The sequence below is a fragment of the Sceloporus undulatus genome, chromosome 8, assembly GCF_019175285.1.
Source record: "Sceloporus undulatus isolate JIND9_A2432 ecotype Alabama chromosome 8, SceUnd_v1.1, whole genome shotgun sequence".
NCBI lineage: Eukaryota > Metazoa > Chordata > Lepidosauria > Squamata > Phrynosomatidae > Sceloporus > Sceloporus undulatus.
The window spans coordinates 26,444,800-26,469,461 of record NC_056529.1 but is presented as its reverse complement, the minus strand read 5'-3'; the positions used below and the strand labels follow the sequence as shown (position 1 = coordinate 26,469,461).

At 42.4% G+C, this 24,662-nt stretch overlaps 1 protein-coding gene across 9 annotated transcripts; it reads left to right on the top strand.

Moving 5' to 3' along the window:
- The first annotated feature begins 257 nt into the window (after window positions 1–257).
- On the top strand, window positions 258–24,605 carry SNX8 (sorting nexin 8). Of its 9 annotated transcripts, none has more exons than XM_042437588.1 (11): window positions 258–314; window positions 11,089–11,279; window positions 14,068–14,185; window positions 14,747–14,868; window positions 16,189–16,269; window positions 16,616–16,776; window positions 16,892–17,024; window positions 18,158–18,226; window positions 19,306–19,455; window positions 20,705–20,854; window positions 21,276–24,605. In XM_042437588.1, exons 2-11 carry the CDS (start codon window positions 11,139–11,141, stop codon window positions 21,387–21,389), a joined length of 1,239 nt encoding a protein of 412 aa, XP_042293522.1. In that variant the 5' UTR covers window positions 258–314; window positions 11,089–11,138; the 3' UTR covers window positions 21,390–24,605. The 9 variants fall into 9 exon arrangements, with proteins under 9 accessions (XP_042293522.1, XP_042293519.1, XP_042293517.1 ...); XM_042437585.1 differs by lacking the exon at window positions 258–314 and adding an exon at window positions 4,775–4,914 and having other exon boundaries at window positions 11,087–11,279; XM_042437583.1 differs by lacking the exon at window positions 258–314 and adding an exon at window positions 4,775–4,917 and having other exon boundaries at window positions 11,087–11,279.
- The last annotated feature ends 57 nt before the right edge of the window (window positions 24,606–24,662 follow it).

The window sequence follows — 24,662 nt, the reverse complement described above, 5'->3', positions numbered from 1 at the left end:
ATATTAATGCGCGTTTCGTTGGTATTTTAGCATTTCTTGTCCGCAAAAGGCGACGTTTTTAGTTTTAGCCCCCCCTCCATTTCAGCCTTCCTTTGGTTTAACCCCACGCTGCGCTCTACTAGGGAATTTTGGACTTCAGCTCCCATAATCCCACGCTATTGGCCAACGTGGCTGAGGCTTCTGGGAGATGAAGTCCAAAAGGGCACAGTTTGCCGACCGCTGGTTTAACCCAAGATGGCGGCACACGGCTCGCTTGAAACGCCTCAGGAGGAGCGTTTATTTTTATATATGTTAATCAGCTGTAAATTTGAGAGGTAAACATTTTAAACGAACGACGTTAATTAATTAATTAGTTAATTTTATTTAAGTGTGTATTTTTAATTCTAGGGTGTGAAATAATCGAGGTAAAAGGAGCTCTCCCCCCTCGAGGGGCCAAAATGGAACAGTCCGTTCAGGTGACCTAATGGGAATGTGGGCCGTACCAAGTCTGGCGGAGGGGGGCAGGGCTCTAAGGCTCTTAGTTAGGAGTGGCTCTGACAGCCTTGGAGCCTCCGAAGTCGGGCGATTGGACTTGGGTCTCCCGAATGAAGTTAAATATTCATAGAGTTGGAAGAGACCGCAAGGGCCCTGATTTAGTCCAACCCCCTTCTTCTGCCATGCAGGAAATCCAAATCAAAGCATCCCTGACAGATGGCCATCCAGCCTCTGTTTAAAGACCTCCAAGGAAGGAGACTCTATCACCCCAGTTAGGTTTCTCTTTATTAAAAAAATAGGTGCTTATGGCAAGATGAAGTGGAAGGAGCCAAGCAGCCCTAGTGCTGCCACAGAAGCTTCTTGCTGCTGCTGCTGCTGTTCACATGATTGTTTGTTTTTTAAGGTAGAGAAAATGAATGGAAATGAATGTATATATATAACACACACACACACATAATATATTACATTTTTAAATATATTATACATATATGTACATACACACACAATATATCACATTATTAAATATTATATATATATATATATATATATATACACACAATATATATATAACAATATTAAATATATTTTATATGTATATATACACACATATTATAATAGTAAATATATATACATAATATATTATTAAATATATATATATACACATAATATATTAGTATATATGTATATATATATATATATATATACAGTATATTATATTATTAAATATATATATATACACACATAATATATTAGTATATATATATACATAGTATATTATATTATTAAATATATTATATATATATATATTTACATATACACACAATATATATATTATATATAGTATTATGTTTATTAATATTATATTATTAAATATATATGTATATATACACACACATAATATACAGTATTATATTAGTAAATATATTATATATATGTATATACACACATAATATATTATGTTAGTAAATATATTATATGTGTGTGTGTGTATATATATATATACACACACAAATATATATTATATTAATTATTATTATTATTATTATTATTATTTGCATTATTTATACCCCACCCTTCAGCCCATGGCTCTCAGAGCGGCTTACAATTATTATTTTTAATAAGACAGTTTAATATATATATTAAATATGATATGTCTGTATATAAACATACATATACACATATATATGCATACGTGCACACACACACATATATAAAACATTATATATTATATTATACTGGCTCAGGAAAGGGAATTTAGTTTGTAAAGACTAAAGAGAGCACAAAGCAGTAAAAGGCATTCAGGAAATTCAAAGAAAATATGCTCATGCGTACACTATAATTATAACCAATATTTGCGGATTTGATTATTATTATGTTCTCTCTAGGAATTTCTAGGTCCTCCAGTGCAACTCTATGGCCAACTTTAACCAAAAGTGGCCCTGAAAGACCTAGAGATTCCTAGAGAGAACACTATACTAGGCCTTTGTAGCTCCTTCTCCATTGCAGTTCTATGGTCAGTGTCTGTCGGACATCAAGACCATCTGCTGAGTCTCAGGACCGACAGCTGATTTGAACCTGGGACTCCCTGCTCCCCATCCTGCGCTGCAACCATTATTCTGTGCTGTGCCACAAGTATTTTAATGTAGTTTAATTCCCTCCACTCCATTAATATCACACACAGAGAGAGATTTGTGTGCGCCGTTCCAAACAAAATCTTCCTATATGCGTTTAAATGTGTATCATTGTACATCCCGCTTGCAGAGGCACACGGGAATATATTGGGTCCCTGTGGAGTCAACAACCAAAATCGTGTTGGAAATATTGATTGTTAAGGTCATTGTGAAATGTTGAACAAACGGATGAGAAGCAGACTAAAGTACCACTGAAATACACAAGTGGCAAAATAAATATGAATGTAGATAAAGCATCCGAGAGCAGAAATGCCAAACATGTTATCTTTGGATTCGGTTAAGATTACACACATAACGGGATGCTGAACTTTCAGTCTGGCAGGGAAATTAGATTTCGAGCCGCGAGGAATGAAACCCGATTCACGAATGCAGGGTGTCAGTCTGAAGTACTTCATTGCAATATCTATCAATGCGGCCCTGTAAGTGTTATGCTGAGAGCGCAAACCTCATTATGGTACAATTCAGCGTTGGCCTTTGAAGAGAATTGGGCCATTTGTCTCTCCAGCGTTCATCTCCGATAGGGTTTTTATGTGCGATCCTTATTACAACAAAGCCTTCCTGGCCTCTCAGAAACATGCATCCTATGTCTCTCCCTGGACAAGCTTTATATTAAATTTCTCCCCTCGAGGGTGTTCCTATTTCATAAGTCTCTGAACCTTGGGTTCTATACTAATGCAATTGTTTGCATATTTTATCCCGAGGTAGACTTTTGTACTCTAAGACAATGTTTATTGTCTTGCAAGAAATTTGTTGCTGTGTGCCTTTGAGTTGTTTGCCACTTATTGTGGTCCTAAGATGATCCATATTTTGGGGTGTGGTAGATTGCCATTGCCTTCCTCTGAAGCTGAGAGAGTGTGACTTGCTTAGGGTCATCCAATGGGTTTCTATGGCCAAATGGGGATTTGAACTGGACTCTAGAGCCTTAGTCTGGCGCTCAGAATAATTTACCATACTGGCTTTCCTATCATGAGAAATTACAGTTTAAAAACTAGTACAGTCCAGGCCCTGATGACAATCTAGTTTTAGAAAACCATTTGTATTTAGTTACTAGTTACAGCCTTATTTCCCAGAATCAGACTCAGAGCAATCCACTATAATTTATTATTTAGCCGCTTTGATTGTTTGGCAACAGAAATGCAGGGTATAAATAAGATGATGATGATGATGATGATGATGATTATTATTGAGAGTGCTAGAATTAAAATGCAAACCATAAGCGACCATAAACTACAGAATTAAGCTGTTAAAACATATCACTAAGAGAAAGGCTGCCTGGAAAGATAGTACCCAAGAGCTGAATGAGGCAGGATGAGATAAGGAAGGTTTGTGGGATGATACTTAGCCTTCTCTGTCAGAGAGCTGTGGTGCCACAATGAACAACAAATTTTAGGAATGCATACAATTGAGCATGACAGTTAAAGCAGTGTCAAACTGCATTAATTCTGCAGTGTGGCCAGTAGTCCTAGTTGTGCTTGCCTACCTCTCCCATGCTGTACTTCTTCCTTAGTAGACTCAAAGAAAAAGCACAACATTCAAGGGATGGGAGTGAATGTGTATGTGCTGCTGTGTTGCGCACCTTTTTACAGGACTAGTTCTCACAAACATGTATCTCAGCTGTACATCTTCAGACTATAGAAATCACACACATGTAAAAAGCCTAGCATGTGAATAACCTGAACTAGATCTCTTTTCATTGGAATGTATTCATTTTGTGTGTCTGTACGCAGGAGCAGTCGCCAGTTTCGCATACGAATGTTGTGGGTTTGAGATTTGGTCTATGGCTTGAGCTCAGGGTTCGATTCCCAGCTTGGCCATGAGACCCACTGAGTGACTGGGAGCAAGTCACAAGCTCTCAGCCTCAGGAAGACAATGGCAAACCCTGAAGAAATCTTGGAAAGAAAACCCCATGATTGTTGTTGTTGTTAGCAGCCTTTCAGGCAACCCTGAGGATGAGACATCTCCTCCATTGCGTTCTTGCCCTGATCCTGCCATAAGCCCTTGCCCATAATAAACCCTGATTGAATCTATGCATCTTGTCTGTGGTCTTCCTCTCTTTCTTCCACCTTCCACCTTTCCTAGCATTATGGCTTTTTCTATTGATCCATGCCTTCTTAAGATGTGGCCAAAGTACAACAGTCTCAATGACCATCTTTGCTTCCAAGGAGAGCCCTGGCCTGATCTGTCCAAGAACCCATTGGTTTGTCCTCTTGGCCATCCATGGGACCATCCTAAGTCCTCTTCTCCAGCACCACAATACAAACTACAATTCCCAGGATTCCCTAGCACTGAGCCCGGGCAGTTAAACCAGTCTCAAAGTGGACTATCTCTGCAGAGTCTGGTTTTGGACCCCTGTCTCAGTGCTAAGGAATTATGGGGCTTGTAGTTCCTGTGAGACATGGAGCCTTCTGTGTCAGAGAGCTTTGTGGTGCCACAACATATAAACTACAGTTCCCAGGATTCCCTAGCACTGAGCCAGGGCAGTGAAAGCCGTCTCAAAATGGTTTTTGGGGCTTTCCTTCCCAAAAGCAGGGGAGGCATAATAATAAGAAGGCGGAGGAGGAGGAGGGCCTGGCTGGGTGGGAGCCATGAGGGAGGGATGGAAGAAGAAGGGGAGGGCGCCATGGGGACCCGGCCATCGCCTCCTCCTTCTCTCCCTCACATGACTCTCGAGCAAGGAAGGAAAGGAGGAGGGAGCCATGGAGGACGGGGAGCCGGTGGTCCCGGGCGCAGGGGCCTCCTCCTCCTCCTCCTCCTCCTCAGGTAACAACTGAGGGATTGGGAAGGGACAGTAATCGAGCGCAGGCTTCGGATGGCACGACTAGGCCGCAGCCTGAGAGCTGAGGTAAAAGACTAGGCAGCATCAAGGGGACCAAAGCACACACTGCAACTGAGGAACAGTCCATCTTGAGACTGCTTGAACTGCCCTGGCTCAAGGCTAGGGAATCATGGGAGTTGTAGTTTATATGGTGGCCCTTCTGAGAGAGAGAGAGAGAAGGCTCCGTGTCTCACAAAACTACAGTTCCCAAGATTCCCCTGAGCTCAGGGCAGTTTAAAAAGTAGTCTCAAGATGGACTATTTAGACAGTGTATTTGGGACCCCTGCTTTAGGACATTTGTTGTGACCCAAGGCTGACTCTACACTGCAGAAATAATCCAGTTTGAAACCTCTCTAACTGCCCTGGCTCAATGCAAGGGGATTCTGGGAGTTGTACTTTATTGCGGTACCAGAGCCCTCTCTGACAGAGAACCTACATCTCTCACAGGACTACTGTTCCCAGAATTCCCTAGCCTTAGAGCCAGGGCAGTTCAAAGCAGTCGCAAGGTGGACTTTTTGTAGAGTGTGTTTGGGACCTTTGTTTTAGGACGTTTGTGTGACCCAAGGCTGAGTCTGCACTGCAGAAATGATCCAGTCTGAGAGTGCTTTTTGAACTGCCCTTGCTGAGTGCTAGGGAATCCTGGGAAGTGTAGTTCTGTGAGATATTGAGCCTTCTCTGTCAGAGAGCTCTAAACAGCAATTCCCAGGAAGCATGAATTGATATTGATATGAGGGTTTGGGGTGTGATATGAGTTTGGAATGTCCTGCATTTTTCTTTTTCTCCAGTGTCCTACTTTTTGCTGCATCTTGCCTTCCTTGGTGGCGAGGATCTCTCTGGTCCCTTGACGGTCTCCCTTCCAAGGACTAACCAGGGCTGGCCCTGCTTATTTTTTCTCAGGCATGAAATCCTCAGAAGAGGTTTGGCCAGCTCTTTCCTCTGGAATAAAGAGTACAGCACTTGGTATTCCTTGGCGGTGTCCCTCCAAAGACTAACCAGGGCTGACCCTGCTTAGCTTCCAATATCAGACAGGATCTGGTGCCTTGTTTAGGGTATTTGTGTGTGTATGTGTCTTCAAGTTGCTTACTAATTTATGGTGACCCCATGCATTTCATAAGGTTTTCTTAGAGGAGGCTTTGCCAGTTCCTTCCTCTGAAATAGAGCCTACAGCAACAGGGATTTGTTGGCAGGCTCTCCTCCAAGTACCATCCACGGCTGACCCTGCTTAACATCCAACCAAGTTCATGCCATCAGATGAGATTTCGTGCACGTTGTTGTTGTTGTTGTTGTGTGCCTTCAAGTTGTGCCCGAAACATGGTGACCCTAAGGTTAACCTATTGTGGGGTTTTCTGGTATTTTTAGGATATCTGTGTGTGTTCATGCCTTGAAGTATTCCTTGGCGGTGTCCCTTGCAAGGATCAACCAGGGCTGAGCCTACTTAGCTTCCAAGATCAGACAGAGTCTGGTGCCTTTAGGGTATTTGTGTATGTATGGCCTCTTACAGACTGCCAAAATAAAGCTGCTTGGGGTCTCTTTGGAGGTATTCTATTTAAATGATGCATGCATCCTAAGAATCCGGAAGCTGCACCAAAAGCTGCACTCTGGTGCTTAGGAATGGAGTCTGGCTTTGGTGCGACCTCTGGACTCTTAGGACCCATGCATCATTTAAGTAGCATACCTCCAAAGAGACCCGAAGCAGCTTTATTTTGGCAGTCTGTAACAGGCCATCGTGTCTTCAAGTTGCTTGCCAGTTTATGGTGACCCTATGAATTTCATGGGGTTTTCAATACTCAGAGGTGGTTTTGTCAGTTCCTTCCTCTGAAGTATAGACCTACAGCACCTGGGATTCCTCAGCGGTCTCCCCTCCAAGTACCACCCAGGGCTGACCCTGCTTACCTTCCAAGAGCAGACAGGATCTGGTACCTTGGGATCAGTGAGCAGGGCCAATGCTTCCCTTACTATGTACACTCATCCCTCCCTCCACCTTTGCGGCTTTGACTTTTGCAGATTTGCTTATCCATGGATTTTATTAATACATTCTCTCTAGGAATATCTGGGTCCTTTTAGGACAGTGGTCCCCACACTGTGCTCTGTAAGGGATTTTGGACTTCAGCTCCCAGAATCCCAGACTATTGGCCAATGTGGCTGAAGCTTCTGGGAGCTTAAGTCCAAAATCTCTTAAAGGGCACAGTTTGGGGGCCACTGTTTTAGGAAGTGTGTTGCAACACGTTGTATCTTGGCATCTTCCAAAGGTTTCTGGGTTTGCCAGTTACATACTCCGAGATCTCCTTCTGACCTTCATGCTGTGAGGCTGGATTTGAACCCATGCCTTCCAAGTACCAGTCTGATACTCTGCTTTTTGCCACCCAACCTGTGTTGTCCAGATGTTTTAGTCTTTGGTAAGCCCTCACCATTGGCCATGTCAGCTGGGGTTGCTGGGAGCTGCAGTCCACAACACCTGGAATTGACCACATTGGCACTTACCGTTAATAGAATTTTAGTTTCTACAGTACTTGAGCAGATGTTTTAAATCCATCCTCATAGCAATCTTGTGATACAGATTTCCCTTGTTTTATGGATAGAGAAACCGAAGAAACTAACAATGCTCAACGAAGACCACCCAAATAATTCACGACTCCGCTGGGATCGGAGCAAGGTTCGTCCCAGTTTTGAGTCCCGTGGCGTGAAAAATGACATACTCTGTATTCCGAGCAACACAGCTGTTTCTTATTGAAGGTTGTTTTTGAAAGAGAGAAGGAGATTTTCCTGGCGTTGAGCGAGAGGGGACACTCTCGAGAAGCAAGACGGTCTGCGGCTCGTAGGGAAACTACACGTCAAGCGGTTTTTGTCTTGAATTCAAACTTCGACAGAAGAAAAAATTCTGGTGAATTCTAGCAGAGCCAACGTATTGGGAATTTTTGAAAACACTGCAATGGACACACAAAAAACCCCCCCTTCATTCTAGGAAGGTCTTAGTAGGAAGTTGTTTGAGTTTAAGTTGTTTCAAGAGCTCTTTTTCTAGGAAGCGGAACTTTATAAAAAGCAGTTTTTAGTCAGAAGTGAGTTGCCCTCATTTCTTTGGAACTGACCTTCAATAGACTGCGTTCCATTTCTAGCTCTTAGGTTTTTTAGATGCTTGGCGTGTTTTCTTTTTCTTATATAGGGTAAGATAGGGGAGAAGAAAGGAAATGCTGATGAATGATCTTTTTTATTGTGTTCAGATTTTTGGCTCTGGAATGATAGGGAAACATCTGGTTTTGCTAAAGGGAAATCTGGGCTCCCCGCGCTGTTTGGATCCGAAGTCCCCTCTTCCTTCCAGAGTCATGGCTTGAGATAGCAATGGTGAAACCTTGACCGCTCTTCCTGGTGGACTTCTCGTGTTTCCCGATTAGTATTTTCTTTTTCCTGTTGTCGGAACCCTTGCTGTATTGCGGTTGCTACTACGACGTCTGTTTTCTACTTTGTGATACCTTCCAGGATGAGGAATGTCTTGGAAAGCATTTGTATGAAATGAATGCTGATAGATTTGCCCAGCGGTTTTGTCTGGAGTCTTACCCTAAGAGAATGCTTTGCTCTCAAGACTTTTCTGGCTGCATAGTTTCTAACTGTGTTGGGATGGATGTCAAATGTTGATGCCTCTCAGAAACACCTTATGATTAAAATAAGCTTCTCCTTACAACCTTGCGTGTAAAAAGCTTCCAACAGGATCTGGCTTTCTACTTTCTTTTGGAAGGCATGGATGGTTGTATTCTCAGGAGATGGAACCATGTCACAGAAGAAGCGAACTACAAAAACGTGGTGTCAAGAGTGTGTAAATAGCGGCTGGGGTGAAAACAAATATATAGTACTGATAGGATTGCCTTTGTGTGGTGAATATTAGACCTGGCCTTTGGGCTTGAATGAGCTGCCTTTCAAATAGTGGTGTGGCATGAAATCCTATTTTCTTGGGAGCATTGCCTCAGGGATCCTAGTTTCAGTGTAACACAGAGTTCAGCTCCTAGGAATGGCTGTTTTATCCCTTAAGACACCAATTGCGGTTTGATGAGAGATCCTGGACAAGCTGAAGGTACCACAACAACAAATGTGTAAACAAACAAACAAATGGCAAAAACATAGCCTTGAATCTCAGTTCCTGAACTAAACCTATGATTGCATTTCTTTCAAGGGTTGTGCTGCAATGGTGAGGGAAGGCAGACATGATCTATTGATTCTGAGCAGCCCTTTCCCTCCAATGCCTTATTCCTCTCTTGGCCACTAAGTTAGGCCTGTTACAGACTGCCAAAATAAAGCTGCTTCGGGTCTCTTTGGAGGTATGCTATTTAAATGATGCTTGGGTCCTAAGAATCCGGAAGCTGCACCAAAAGCTGCACTCCAGTGCTTAGGAATGGAGTGTGGCTTTGGCGCAACCTCCAGACTCTTAGGACCAATGCATCATTTAAATAGCATACCTCCAAAGAGACCCGAAGCAGCTTTATTTTGGCAGTCTGTAACAGGCCTGTGGTCTTTTCCCATCAGCTGTCCAAGTCCTAGTTTGCCAAGGCTGCCTCGCTCCACTCCTATTTCCCTACCAGTTGCCCAAACTGAACACCATAGATGCTCTTTGTCCATATCTTTCTTTTGCTTCTCATGCTGACCGAAGGTAGGCATATCCAGCCCATCGTTTGTTAGTTGCTGACTTTTAGTTTAGGGATGACACTAGTAACAGTAACCTCAGAAATAACAGTATGTGGAGGGTTCTTGTAGCACTAACTTAAGACATCGGCAGCATGAGCTTTCATAGATTTCAGTCTGCTTCCTCAGATGCATTTGAGGAAGTAGACTTAAGTCTATGAAAGCTCTTGCTGCTAACTTCTTTTTTCCAGTTACTCTCAAAGGTGCCACAAGATCCCTGTACATACTGATTCTGCAGACTAGCATGGCTATACAGTATATTTGAATTTTACCACTCAGAAACAGCATTATGAATTGTAAAGTCGAAGGCTTTCATGGCCGGCATCCATAGGTTTTTGTGGGTTTTTTGGGCTATGTGGCCATGTTCTAGTAGAGTTTCTTTCTGACGTTTCGCCAGCCACAGATGCTAACATTATGAACTGTGCATAATGTGTAAGATGTTCTGTTGATATGCAGTATAGCGAAGCAATATGTTACAAGGTGCATGATGTTCTATAGTAGGAAACAAGCTTTTAAGACTAAATGGAAGTGCTCAATATCCATAGTAGAATGGGTGTTTTTCTTGGTAGTCCCCAGGTTGTGCAGCCAACTGAAAAACACCAGACTAGAGAGCTAGACAAGCAGTAAAGACGTCTGTTTTTAGAAAATACAACCATTGTATTGTCTTTTTAATGACTGTTGAGGGTTATTCCACTTCTTTTCTCCTCAATTGGTTTATTACTTTGAGACATTTAACTGCTGTATCTTGCCTTGAGAATATTGGCACTGAAAAGCTGGTTTATAGCTCTTAAATTAAGGGGATAGATTGCCCTTCTGTCCCCATGTTGTGGGAAGTGGATTTAGTAGAGGAGGAGGTTGAAAGTAGGACTTTGTTAGATTACCAGTAGTCTTCATGTAGTTAAATGTGATTAGTGGGGAACTTCTGATGTTGTGTTAATTGACGTTCTCTTGTGCCCTAGCTTTTCTGTGTCCCAGTTTGATGCAATGAAACATCCGACCGTTTAGAATGCTTCTAGCTGCACCAGAGTTAAAATAATGGTTCCTTTCCTTCTACAGTTTGTTGTTGCCGGAATCCAAGAATGCCGACTCAGGGATTCGCTCAGATTCTTGTCTTAGTGGGAGCAAGCTCTGCAGGAAATACAGGCCTCTTGGTTGGCTCACAGTGTAGAATTTTTTGGCACTTGTCCTGATTGAGAAGAGAAGCCAGGGTTTTTTTTTTTTAGCTTGTAGGTGTGAATACAGATGTCCCCGATGTTAGTTAATGGGAGGGAGGAGATCATGTCTCTTCACTGTGGGCACGTCTGATTTGGAAGGAGTGGTGTTCTGGCTGTTTCTGGACTTAGCTTTCCCTGCAAGTACCACAGGTACAACTTTATGTTGTCAGAGCGGTTGTTTTAACAGTAGCATTTTCTCTAGCATCTTATTTTTTTTCTCCCCTAGACTTGGCAAAGACTCTGATAAGTGACTTGAAAGAACCTGAAGAATCTCCGATGCAGACACCGCCGGGAAATCCGCTAGTTCTTTCTCACACCTTGCCGGAGCTGCTGAGCAAAGACACGGTGCAGGTGGAGCTCATCCCTGAGAAGAAAGGCCTCTTTCTCAAGCATGTGGAGTATGAGGTTTCAAGCAAGGTAATGCCACTCAACGGCTAGCCGGGGGAAGAGTGGGAACCAGTTTCTGAAACTGCTTTTCTCTAGGGCGGTTGCTTGATTGAAAATCTCTTGGAGGGCATCCTGACTGATTGAAAAGACCAGAAGGTCCCAGATTTTGTTCTTATCTTTTCTGATTTTATACTGGGTTAAAATAAACCAACCTGAGGAGCTGGTATAAAAATTCCCTGATTGTACTGGGAGCGGACAGAAAATATTCTGGGATAAACAAAACATTGATAGATGTGCAAAGTAAAATCGGAAGGAACAGAGACACAATCGGGGACTTTGTGGTCTGTTAAATCAGTCTGGATGTGCCTTTATGTAATTATTTTTATGTTGTAATTTTTCTTTACTGAATACGGAGTACATTGTTGAGGAAAATCAAATGCTATGGCAAACAGATGTTTTTCACTTCTTGGGGGAGCACTAAAAAACCATGCTAAGAATTTCATCCAGTCTGACCCTTTGCAAGTGAACGGGAGAAATTCAGTGAGCTGGAAGCATTTTGAAAAGTTTACTGCAGTCAGTCATGCATCAAGATGAGCAAGCTGTTTTTCCACTTTAAAAGTCAGTGTGCCTGTTCAGGCAAGAGTGAATGACTCCAGTAAAAACTTTCAAGAGCTTGCACATGTCTGTGTCTGCTGTATAGTCCTTAGGATTGCAGCCCTTTCCATTTATGTTTTCCTGTTTGATCAGGAGGATGAGATTTATTAACCAGTTGCTGATTGTCCGATATGTAAAATAATTGTTCGCAGAGCTCAATATAATTTGGCCACACACAGTGTTCCTTATGCATGTGCACCATTTCCCTTAATGCTTCCTCCTTTGTTAAAGGGAGCTTACAAGATCCAGAACTGATCCCAGTCATCATATATTTTGGACTGGCCTGTCAATAACACATTTTTTGGAAACCAATATTAAAATTCATTTGTGAGATGACAGGATAAGCTGTTTTTCTACTTTAAAAGTCACATATGATGGCAATCCAACTTGACTGTCAGAACAGCTCTTTGGCTGTTCTGAAAAATACAGTTCCAAGACAGACAACAAGTTAATATTAACTTTTCCTTTGCCAACCAAAGTATGTACAGCTACATATTGAGGAAAGTTAATATGGCTGTATTAACTGTGGGGTGCTTGAAAGGAGTGTGATCTTTCACAATCATGGCAAACTGCACACTTTTTGGATTGGCAAACAGAGGAACTTTGTTCATTATGTGACTACTACCCCATTGCAGTCAGTGGAAGCACTGGTGGTATTAGTACATCCTGCATGCCTTGTGTTGTCTCCATATTTTCATATCTGGAGGCAGCATGTTCTTAAGAGGTCACAGTGACTTTTGGAATGCCATGTGGATTTCCCATGAGAAAATAGCGCAGACCCAAGGATGTGTAAAACCCAAGTAATGCTGCAATCAAAGCTAAATGGGTTATTGATTGTTTCTGCTCACCCCTCGCCATGTTCCCAGCTAACTTCCCTAACCTTGGGATTGTCCTCATTCAATCACTGTTTTTGTCACCCTAAAATTAAGGCCGTCAACCAGTCCGGAATCCCACTGTCAGTTCCTGGGAAAGCCGTCGGGTCTTTGTTACATTGCTAGAGATCATCAGGCAAGCCCCCAGAGGCTTCTGAATTCACTCAAACTTGGAGTCCTCTTCAGTAATTACTGATATGCACAGATGCCAATGATCCTAAAATTACTCAGCCTCTTGCAAGCTTAAGCTAATTCCCCTGAAGGGAAGCTGATGCCCTAGCTGAGAACCCCTCCAGTCTCCCACCTTTCTTTAGGTAACTGAGGGGCTGGGAGTACCCTTTGCCAGGTTAGTCTGGTACATCAACTGTGACACTATTTAAAGAATGTTGGTGGACTTTGCCTCAATGTAAATTAGACTGCCTTTGAAGGCAGTTCAGTAGCTTCAGTGTGTGCTAGATGGTTGAAACAAGATTTTACCAATTAACAATGGTTCTTGTATATTTCTAGGCCTAATTCAAGGTGCTGGTCATTGATCCTTAATGCCTCAAATGACCTGGGCCCAGATCATTTGAAGTTGTCATATGACTCTTCATTGTTGTGTCACAATAGACTAACTTGGCACCCTCCCCATTTAAAAGATAAAATCTGTAATACATTCTGACAGCTTGGAATAACAGTTATGAAAGCCGTACTCCTTGTTGCTGCTTTTGTAACTTCAGGAGTAGAGTCTTCTTAGCCAAGCTTAAAAGGTAATAAAGAAAGATGAAAGACAACAAGGAGGTGTCAGAACTGTCAAAGATTCTGCACTTAACAAATTCTGTGCATGTTTCATGGCCAAATATATCAGGTTGGTAATTGTTTGGCTGCTGTTGGCATATTTACTCATTTTTAGCAGCACACCTGGAAGAAAATACTTGAAGGAAACTTTGCACCACTGTGCTTAGTGGCAATCTAATTGCAAATGGGATTTATTGTTTCTTTTAAAGTCAAGAACCATGTAGATGGCTTTAAAACGAAGTTAGGGCTGATACCTGAAATAATTATTTGTGCCTAGAGGCAGTATATCTTTGAATTCCAGGTGCCAGAGAGAAATGGTGGGTTGGGTTGGTAGGGAGACTACTTCATTCATGCTGTGCTGAAAATGGTCCAGAAGCATCATCAGGTTAACAACAGCTGGAAAGGGGATTCTAGGCTAGATGGACTTTTGGTTTGAACCAGCACAGTGCTTGTCACTAGAGTGCACAAATTGTAGTGGTGGTCCTGCAGAAAAACTTAAACCATCTCTGTTTTAGCGTTTCAGGTGTTCAGTGTACAGGCGGTACAATGACTTTGTGGTGTTCCATGAGATGCTTCTTCAGAAGTTCCCTTACCGGATGGTCCCTGCACTTCCCCCCAAAAGAATGCTTGGAGGTAAGTCTTGGTCTATTGGGATGGGATGGGGAGGGAGTATGTCAGTGTGCCAGTCTTTGGATCCACTGGTCTGCTTTCATTTTCCATCTGCTCATCACACAGCTTAATAAATCCATACCTGTCTCTGTCATGCTGCAGTCTTTTAAGACAGAGCAATGGACTTAGCAGTGGCTTATTCATGATTTGTGAATGTAAACCTAATGGCAAAAGACCAGGAAGTGGAAACATTAGTTTGCATACTAACTTCAAATCATGGTGTGATATCCTGTTCTGGCTACCCATAAGAAAATATGTATAGTTACAGGCAAGCAAAACTTCAGACACTGTGAGAAACAAGGGCTTGGTATTATATCAGGATGCAGTTTTTGCTGAACATTCCCTGTTCATTTAAAGTTTGCAAATGTGGACCTCACAACAAAAAAGGAGGGATGCAGTAACTGGCTGGTCACTGAGCCATTTTGCAATTGGCAAGGTTGGTAAGTGGGCAGTGCTCAGTGTGTGTATAAATAGAATCCCCTGGAGGTTCATGTTCTTTAACCTTCACTGTTTTCTTTCCTGCAGCTGACAGAGAGTTCATAGAGACAAGACGGCGCGCATTGAAACGGTTTGTTAACTTGGTGGCTCGACATCCTCCATTCTCAGAAGATGTACTTTTGAAGCTCTTTCTCTCCTTCAGTGGGCCGGTGAGTCCTCTGAAAAGTTCTCTGTGTATTTGGGTGTGTAGAAGGGGTTTATATTATGTGGGCCAGGAAAGGTCTTTTACTATTGCTCCTTCGGTTTCAAGTATAATCTTGACCAAGAAGAAGTTAATAGGAACACAGCATGCTGCCTTATAATCAGCCATAAGGAGGAGGCATAGCACTTAAAGTGGTATCAGAGTGCTATAGATTTTACAGTGGATATAAATAGGTTATCTTCATTTTTTAAAAATCTTCAAGAAATTGAACAATTGCAGAGGGAACAATTCTCTCACTCTGTCTCTCGCTTGCAATCTTGAGGGCTATGAACATACTTCCAAGAAGGAGTTCTCTGCAAGGTTAGCTGTTCCACCAAATCTTGTAAATTGCAGATAGGTCTGGATTATGTGTCCCTTGCGTCATGTTAAATTTGATTAAAACTCCTTTTAATACATCTTGTAGCTTTCAGCTTGATCTGTTTTGATGTCTTGAGATGATACTGTGTATGTATTAACTAGGAATGAACAGGAGGAGGCTTGAGGAGCCTATAAAAGAATGTTTGATACGTGGAGGAAATGTTAAGAGCACCAGAAATGTTTTTATGGAGGAGATCCAGTTTTGTGTATTCCACCTTCTTCTTCCTAACATCAATCAGGCAGCTGTTTCTGCTTTTTTTACAAGCAAGGGTTTAAGTTTATGGTCTTCTCTTCATTGGGCTTCTGTGCCTGATATTCAAATCAGTGATTGACTCTGAATATGTAAATAGAACATTATTGCAATCTATATATATAAAACTAACAAACAGCTTGGCATACAGCAGGATGCAGTGATTCCTTGGAATTTATATGAATGGAATTGAGGTAGGAATGTTTGGAAATGAATTTTTGCCCAGTCATAGCCAGCACCAGAAGCTTCCAACCCAAGCACTAGCCGGGGTGCGATCTCTTATCCAACTTCCCCACTGCTCTCTGGAATTATGGGAAAGAGTGAATTGATGCTCAAGGAAGAGTAAACAACATGCACTCGCTAAAGGCCAGTCTCACAAAGTGGAGGGAATGGGCTCTGAAGATCTCTTTCCCATAAAAATCTTGGGAGTCAGCTTTGTTTTCAGCCTTGCTTGGATGTGAGAGGTCAGCTTCCTCTCTGCCTGCCCCCATCTCAAGCAGAAGCAATTAAATGTTGGAATATTTGCTGAGAGAAGCAAAAATGCTGGAATGGAACTCTGGTCAGATGCTGATTTAGGGTAAACCACCTGATTGCTTTTTTTGATCTCCTTTTTTCCTTATCTTTTCTTTTTTTAAAAATCTGTTTCTCCTGCTTTTCCAGGATGTGCAAAACAAGCTGAGAGAGTTGGTCCAGGGCGTGGGAGATGAATTCATGACTTGCAAACTAGCAACTCAGGCCAAGGTATCATCTATGCAGTGTGACTTGGGAAGCCTCCCAACTGTTGGAAAATAGAGGTGGCATTATTTCAACAGGAAATTTCCAAGGCTGCTTCTGTGATAAAGGGAGCTGCTGCCTACAAACCTGCACAGCAAGCCTATTTAAATCCCACTGGGCTGTGTGCATAATCTCCTGTTGGTTTGAAGAATGTTTTGTGTGGGGAATTGCAAAGAGATCTATGATTGGCATATTCTTTTTTTCCTCAGAGCTTGCAAACACCTTGCTTCTTTTTGTGATATGTACTTTATGCATTTGGCAGCTGTCTGAAGCTCTTGTAAGATCACTGGACCTATTTTGTGCTCTCTCTTAGGATTTTCTGCCAGCTGACATCCAGGTACAGTTTGCTGCTAGCAGGGAGTTGATCCGAAACATCTACAATAGCTTTTACAAACTTCGGGACCGAGCGGAAAGGATAGCTTCCCGAGCCATTGATAATGCCTCTGACCTCCTTATGTTTGGGAAGGAACTGAGGTAAACAGAGACCTAAGCTGAGAGATCTTTCTCACAGCCTACAAGTTTGAGTAGACTGTGAATATATGGAACATGCTTGCTAGAGCCTAATGGTTTACTTCTTTTCTTCCTGCAGTGCTTTGGGCTCTGACACAACTCCACTCCCTTCCTGGGCTGCCTTGAACAATAGTGCTTGGGGCAGCCTCAAGCAAGCATTGAAAGGCCTCTCTGTCGAATTTGCTCTACTAGCTGACAAAGCTGTACAACAGGTGAGCTCCTTCTATTGCTTTCTTATCCTTCAAGAAGTACAGCGAACTTCGTAGCTGGTCCTGTCACCCAGAGCATTAACGTAATTTTTAAAAGTAGTTCTTTCTCATATTGTTTGTTGGATTAGTAAGGAAACTGTGCTCCCATGTGTTAAATTACTTTTGAAACTTCAACTGCATTACCCCTTTATTACTAAACAGTTGGGAACCTATTACAGGTAACTATGGTTGCATCTACCCTGTAGTTTGACACCACTTTAACTGCCATGGCTCATTACTGTGGAATTCTGGGGTTAGCCGTTTTGTGGAATATTTAGCCTTCTGTGTCCCGTGTCCTCACCAGTTGTGCCTGTGGCGGTGGTGGGATGGAGAGAAAGCCTTGAACAAAGGTGGATGATGTGCACCTTTTTGGACCTCATACATCAATGAAAGGAGAACCCACTAAGCTTTCCATGCCTCCCTGAGTTTGCAACACTGTCATAGCATCTGGGTGTGGAAGTGTGAACATTTATATGAAGTCACCTGGCTATTCTAGGAGCGTTTTGAATGAAATGATAACAAGAGCCCTAAATGACATACATTCATGCTTTCTTTTCAAGAGCTTGCAGACATCATTGGTTTCTCTTTCTCTCTCCATTGCAATTTGTTATGTGCACATTTTGACAGCTGTCTAGAATACTTGTAGAACCAGCTTGTTTGAAAAAAATTGCTTGGAGTTGGGAACCATGCCTGAAGCAGTGGTTATATAAGGCTAGCTGGGCCCCTCTTGGCTCCACAGATCACCTGATTCAACTGTGATGTCAAGCTGCAGTACATCTTCCAACTATTATTCATGCCGCACTGCAGACCAACAACTGTCTGCCCAATATTTTCATCTGCATGATCTTCGTGGCTTAGATTTAGGCACTGGGCTCTGTTTTCATGTTCCTTGTTTAAGCTACTTGAAGAGTTATTCCTTTCCTTTCCCTTCCCCAGGCCCTGCTTGTGTCAGGAGCCTCAGCCATGAAGCACTTAATTCTGAGCCTAAAACCAAGTAAGCCTTAGAAATGGAGACTTGGAAATGGTCTCTGGGTGTGGGTGCACTGCTGGCCAAATCCACACTGTCTCTTTCATTCACTTGCCCTTCTGCTTTCTAGGGTAAACAGGAAGAGAATGATGTGGTGGAGAAGCTGAACCTTTTCCTGGACTTGCTCCAGTCTTATAAAGTGAGTCCTGCTTTCTTCCTGCCAGTGTGTGAGTAAGTTGCTCAGAAACAGCTGTGTGAGTTTGCTGGAAGGGCTTGCATCAGACCAGAGGAAGACCATCCAGGGAGTTCACTATGAGACTGAATTAGACCCTGAAAGACTGAGCCAGTGACAAGCTGGGCTTTTCTCAGGGCTGTATATGTATTCTCTGTATCTGGGATGTGTGGCGGAGGAAGGAAATCAGTATCGTGACAGGTTGAATTTTGATTGCTGCCGAAAGAGCTTTTAAATGGATGAATGCTGCATTCCCTCCCTCTTACTTTTATTTTTAAATTCTGTTTTAAACTATTTGTGTTTATGTATTAGTGTGGTTTTATTGTAACTAGGGAGTGTTATTCATGGGAGACAGACAGGATATAAAATAAACACATAAAACACTGGTAGGAAAGTGGGAAATAAGCATAACCCATACCATCATAATATAGATAGAGGATTAAAGCTGAAGGAGATTGGCTTGCCTAGGGCTGCCAGTGAAATTGTGGCAGAGATTTGAACTGGAGACTTCTCAACTGAACTGGCGACTTGCTTGGCCATTTTACTGTATCAGTTCAGTGTTGTGTTGAGAACTGATGTCACTTGGGAGAGTAGATAAAGGTCAGACTGCTGACTGGAAAGGCACTTTGCTACACTCATTAATTCTTCTGCTTTGCTCATTACAGTATTCTTGCCCTTGACAGTTTTCTGTGCTCCCTAACGCCACTCAGTATTTAATAAACCTTTTTAAAAAGAGGATAATTCAAAAGCTTTATTCAAAATGCACTGTAGAAAAGAAATGAAAAAGCATACCCGACCAGGACGGGCATCTTATGGCCAGCAAGCAACACACAGATTCCAAGCCATATTTTTTAACCGTTCATTGGGGTGAAGGCTTGTTCAGAGGCTTGAAATGTTAGCACTCTTTTATATTTTTAAAATGAAACTGATTTAAAATGGTGTCAGACTACATTATTTCTGCAATGCAAATGCAGATGTAGTCACAGAACATAAAGCTGTTATTAAAAAGACCAACTTTCTCATCCCCCACAACTTGATTTTTGCAGGATCTGTGTGAAAGGCATGAGAAGGGAGTTCTGCACAAGCACCAGAGAGCCTTGCATAAATACAGCATGATGAAGAGGCAGATGATGAGCGCCACAGTACAAAATAAGGAGCCAGAGTCTGTGGAACAGCTGGAATCCCGAATTGTGGAGGTACAATCTTCTTTTGTATATACAGTGGTACCCCGGGATACGAAATCACCGCGTTACGAAATTTCCGGGATACGAAAAAAATAAATAGGAAAAAACTGTTTTGGGTTACGTTTTTTTTTTCCGGCTTACGAAAAAATTTTTGGTGCTTTTCGGCGCTTTTTCACACGAAATCACGGCTTTCAGCGCTAGCGGCTATGGCTTTTTCGGCTAGCGAAATCTTTCGGGTTACGAATGGCACCGCGGAACGAATTACATTCGTAACCCGGGGTACCACTGTACATGCAAATAATCTTCCTTTAAATCGGTCAATGCCAGGTACAGACTTATCTCTTTGATTCATTTGTGGTTAATGCATTCTGCTCAGAGTAGCACACAAAGTGGCGTATGAGCAACAGTTAAAACAGGGAAGAGTTTCAAGCCATCTAAAATTCCTAAGAGCAGCCAGAAAATAAATGCTACCAGATTTAAACAGCAGGAACATATCTCTATCTGACACAGTAAGTGGAAAACATCTGCTGATAGAGCCATATGTTGGCACCAAAGCCAGAAAAGATGGACCAAAAAGCACTTCACTGCATAGACAGCATGGTTCACTTTGTCAAAGACAAAACACCCGAGTACTGCCTGCTTGGTAGATTGAAGGGAATGTAAAGGCTCTTTTTAAGATGGAAGGCAAAACTCTGTAAGTGACCAACCTTCTACCCTCCTTGGCCATTACCTTTGTTAGTGAACTGCCTGAAGTTAGGTGTCCATCTGGAAGCCCACAGCTTTCCCCTTCTTGAGAGTTGTGGTTGTAGTACCTATGTAGTACCACAGACCTTGAGCCAGGTATTAATGAAGCAGCACTTTGGACTTATGGTAAGCTACAGCATGTAATGTAAGAAAGGAGTATGTGGCCTGTTCTGGTTGAGGGAGAAGACAGCTTTCCCAAGCAGACTCATGGCACTCCCCTCTGCTTGCCCCAACTCCCCTTCCCTCAAATTGGTATCTTGGCTGACAAAGAAAATCAGTTCAGTCTGTCTTCTGCTATCAGTGTAATAGTTGCAATGGTATTATGTCCAGTGAGACAACCTCCCATGACTTGTTTCCTCATCTAGTATGTTGCTCCCACACCTAGATGTCCAAGGGCTTCTGTTGTGGACATTCCTGAAGTAGAAGAGCTGACCCATCCAATGGTAGTGTCAGAAAACACTGTTGAGGAATGCCTTTTCTGTATCATCATCCTAGTTATTATTTTTTTCCTTCTCAGCAAGAGAATGCAATTCTGACAATGGAGCTGCGTAATTACTTCTCCTTGTACTGTCTGCACCAAGAGACCCAGCTGATCCACATTTACCTTCCTCTCACATCTCACATTTTGGGGGCTTTTGTCAATTCTCAGATCCAAGGGCATAAAGAGGTAAGTGTGCTTTTGAATATTTTGTCCTGTTCTGGGAGCTGGAGTCCAGAAGTGTACCTTTTCCAAGCTCTGATCCTGCCAAACCTTCATCTTCCTCCAGATTTGTTTTTTAAATCATCCTTCAGAGTTCATAGTCCATAGACTTGGTTAATGCAGAATTCCTTCTTGACGCTGTCTACTCATTAATGAATAAGATGAGATATTGTTACAGTGTGGAACCAGCCAGCCAACCAGCTATATCCTTTTCCAGGATACTCCATTCCATTTCCCTTCCCATTTGGTTCTCCATTTTACACACAGACACCCCAACCTGTTTTCATGGCTAGTTCTTTATTAATCCCTGTGCTGCCTTAGTTGTGGTCCCTCGTGTAACTTTCAGCTCTTCTTTAGTGACATAACACCATTCTCTTCTTTCTTCTAGATGAGCAAAGTCTGGAATGAACTGAAGCCCAAGCTGAGCTGCCTCTTCACCGGATCCAGCAACATGCAGGCGCTGCAGTTGTCACCACAAGATGGCAGCCTCTTTTCTAGTTAATGCTTTTGGACTCTAGTGTGTGTATGTATGTATGTTGGGGAGGTCATGGGGAGGGCTACACAACTTGTGCATTTGCAGAGTTTGTCTCCCATTGACTCCATTTGTACTTGTTGCTCCTCCTTCTTGCTGCTTTGAGCTGCTCCATGATTTATGGGCTGCCTGGAAACAGTGCATAGAGCAAAAGACTTTCTCACCTTTTAAATTATTTTTAAGTTTCCATTTTGAAGTGTTTCATGGTGAGGATTAATTTCCTTATCCAAAAAGCTTTTGTTTGTACTACATTTGACAAAGTGCTAGGGACCTTCTATTGCTGATATACTCCAGGGTGCAGAACCTGTAGCCCTCCAAATGTTCTTGGACTTCGGCTCCTGCAGCCCTTGCCAGCATGCCTAATGATAAGGGATGATGGAAATTGTTATTCAGCCTGTGGAAGGCCTTTAATTATATATCCTGTCATTTGAATCTCTGCCCAGACTTAAGGATTGATCCTAGTCAAGCAACTTCTCACACCAAGCTCCTGAACAGAGTATCTGTGTGTGTGAAGGAGGAGTCAGAGGCTCGTAGGCAGAGTTCATGCTCTGCGTACAAAAAATCCCATGTTCAGTCCTGGACACCTCAGTTAATAAAAGGATAAGATGGCAAGTGATAGGAAAGTCATTCTCTGTCTTGAGACACTGGGGAGTTGCTGCTAGTAAGAAGAAATAACATTGGACTAGCTGTACAAAACAGTGACCTGATATAAGGTAACATCTTATATGTTTTGATTAAAACATTCCTGATTTTGCTATTGGCAATATTTTTTAAGACCACTTTCCCCTACCTGGCATCCTGCAGATATTTTAGATTACAGTTTCATATACCTCACCAGCACATCTAGGGGATGAAGAAGACAGGTTGGAAGAGGCTACCTTGAGTTAAGGATGAGCAGATGGAAGTCCCTAGGCCAAATCTGGCCCCAGGTAGGACACTTTGCACTACTCGTTTGCCAGCCTAGAGACAAGGCTAGAGAGAGTAGCATCTGTGGCATTGAGACAAATAATCAAGCCACTTTGCCGGTGAGGTTTGACTACCTTTCCCTTAAAGTGGTCCTCCAGCGAGGCACTAAAGGGCTGTTTGGAACGAGACGTTTTCTACATGATAGTGTTTGTAGAAAATGTTTTGGCACTCCTCTTTGAACTCCTGAATGTACATTTTAGTTGGCATACATACACTAGGAAGCTGAGGTTGACTGTGACCTCTTCTGGTTATGCAAGGTGGTCTGTCCCAATATGTGTCAAATGCACACTGGTGAAAAGCAGGAGAGCAAGGCATTTTGTAAATCATGCGCATGAAAAATTGCCTGTCTTAGGAGACAAAGCTGAATTTGTTAACAAATGATGTGTCTGTGACGGACTAATAAAAGTCCAAAGACACATGCCCTGAGCCCCACACCATAAGTTGACAGGCCATTTGAAGACACATGCATATAAACACTCTCAGACAAGAGTCTGACAGCCCCCCCCCCAAACCCTCTCTGGCATTGAACTATTTGCCTATTTAGGACCAAACCAATAGCCCAGGCTGGTCTTGGGGCTTTATCTATAGCTTTCATAAGAGCCATGGCATGAGCTGGGCTGAAACCATGCCATATACATTTCTTTGTAGACAAAGGATGTGCCTTATTCTTGATGTTGTGTGCCTTCAAGTTGTTTCTGACAATGGTGATCCTATTACAGGTTTCTTGGCAGAACTGTTCAGAGGGGGTTTGCCCTTACCTTCCTCTGAGGCTGAGAGAGTATGACTTGCCCAAGGTACACCCAATGGGTTTCCATGGTCAAGCGAGGATATGAACCTGGTCTCCAGAGTCGTAGTGCAATGCTTAAACCAATACACCAAGCTGGCTCTCATATTAGCATTCTTGATACGTTAATGTAGAATATTTTTAAAAAGTTTTTATAATGGTCATTAAAAGTATTAATCTTTTTTATTTCTCCAGTTATTGCAGTGAGGATTCTTCTTTTCTTTTTAAAAAAAGCTATTCAGATAAGCTATTTGTTTTGAAGCTATAAGAGACCAGGCCCTTCCCTCTCCCAGAAATTGTTTCTTCAATGAAAAACACAGCTTGGAAGGGCTGTAAAGAAAGCGAGAAGTATAGTAAATAGGGACGGATATTGGGAAGCAACTAAACAAATGGTTCATTGTGCCACCAAACACAATTGGTGCTGGTGCGGTTGGTACTGTTTGTGCCAACTGCAGGCCATGCTTTACACCAGCAGGACCAGTTGAGTTGTGCATTGACCCTGCTGAGGAATCACTCAGCGGCTGTTGATTTTTGTATGCAGCCTATGTTATCAAGCAACTGTTTCTGCTCATGCTGTGATGGCTGGAAGTCAGGGAAAATGGTGGTTACTGCAGCATAGCTGGGCAGAAAGCAACTTGCCTGATTCCTCTCAGCTGTTATGTTCTTGTGACACCGCTTTGGTTGAGTGAACTGGCGCCAAGCCCAGGAGCATTTTTCCCTGGGTTTGGGAGTCAGAGGTTCTATGGGAGTCTCTCAGTGTGCTAATTTTTCTTCAATTATTTCCCTCTCAAGGAAAAACCTCTGAATTCGGAAAGAACACATTAGATGGCTTAGCAGCCTGCTTCAAAGAGACACGAGTTTGTGGTAGAATAGTGTGTTTCAGTCTGCTAACGCTGTCCTCTAGAAGCCACATATGCCTCACTTCATTAGGACTGAACCAAAATCTTTGCAAGAAAACTGCCTAGTCTGTAATGTGGGTCTTTTGGGGTCTTTATACTTCTTTTGAGGCACTACTGCACTCCTCATTTTTGCTGTGACAGACTAGCAAGGCTAACCCTCCCCACTAGAAATTTAGACTTCTTTTGAGGAATCCATAAGCTTCAGGGAATATGCGCAATAACAGCCGTGTCTTAAGGGGGAGAACTGTTTTAATGGCAAAGGGAGACATCTGCATGTCATGTGGAAGAACTGCCAAACAAATGTTTAACCTTGCCTTGGATTTTACTAACTTGCCTTGGATTTTGCAAATGTTGGCTTTTTTTTTAATGAAGCACTTTATCAAACTGCAGGAATTAGGATGTTTTAATGCAGCTGGTAGACTAAAAAAATGTTTACAGATGATGACATTCCAAAAAAACAAATAAACCAGCTATCAAATGTTACAAAAATATGTATTTGTAAGAGATTTGTAAAAGTTGTATAAAATGTTGAAAGTTTTTCCATTGTAAATGTGTTATTCATTTTCCGATTGCGCTTGGTCTCTCCAGTCGTTG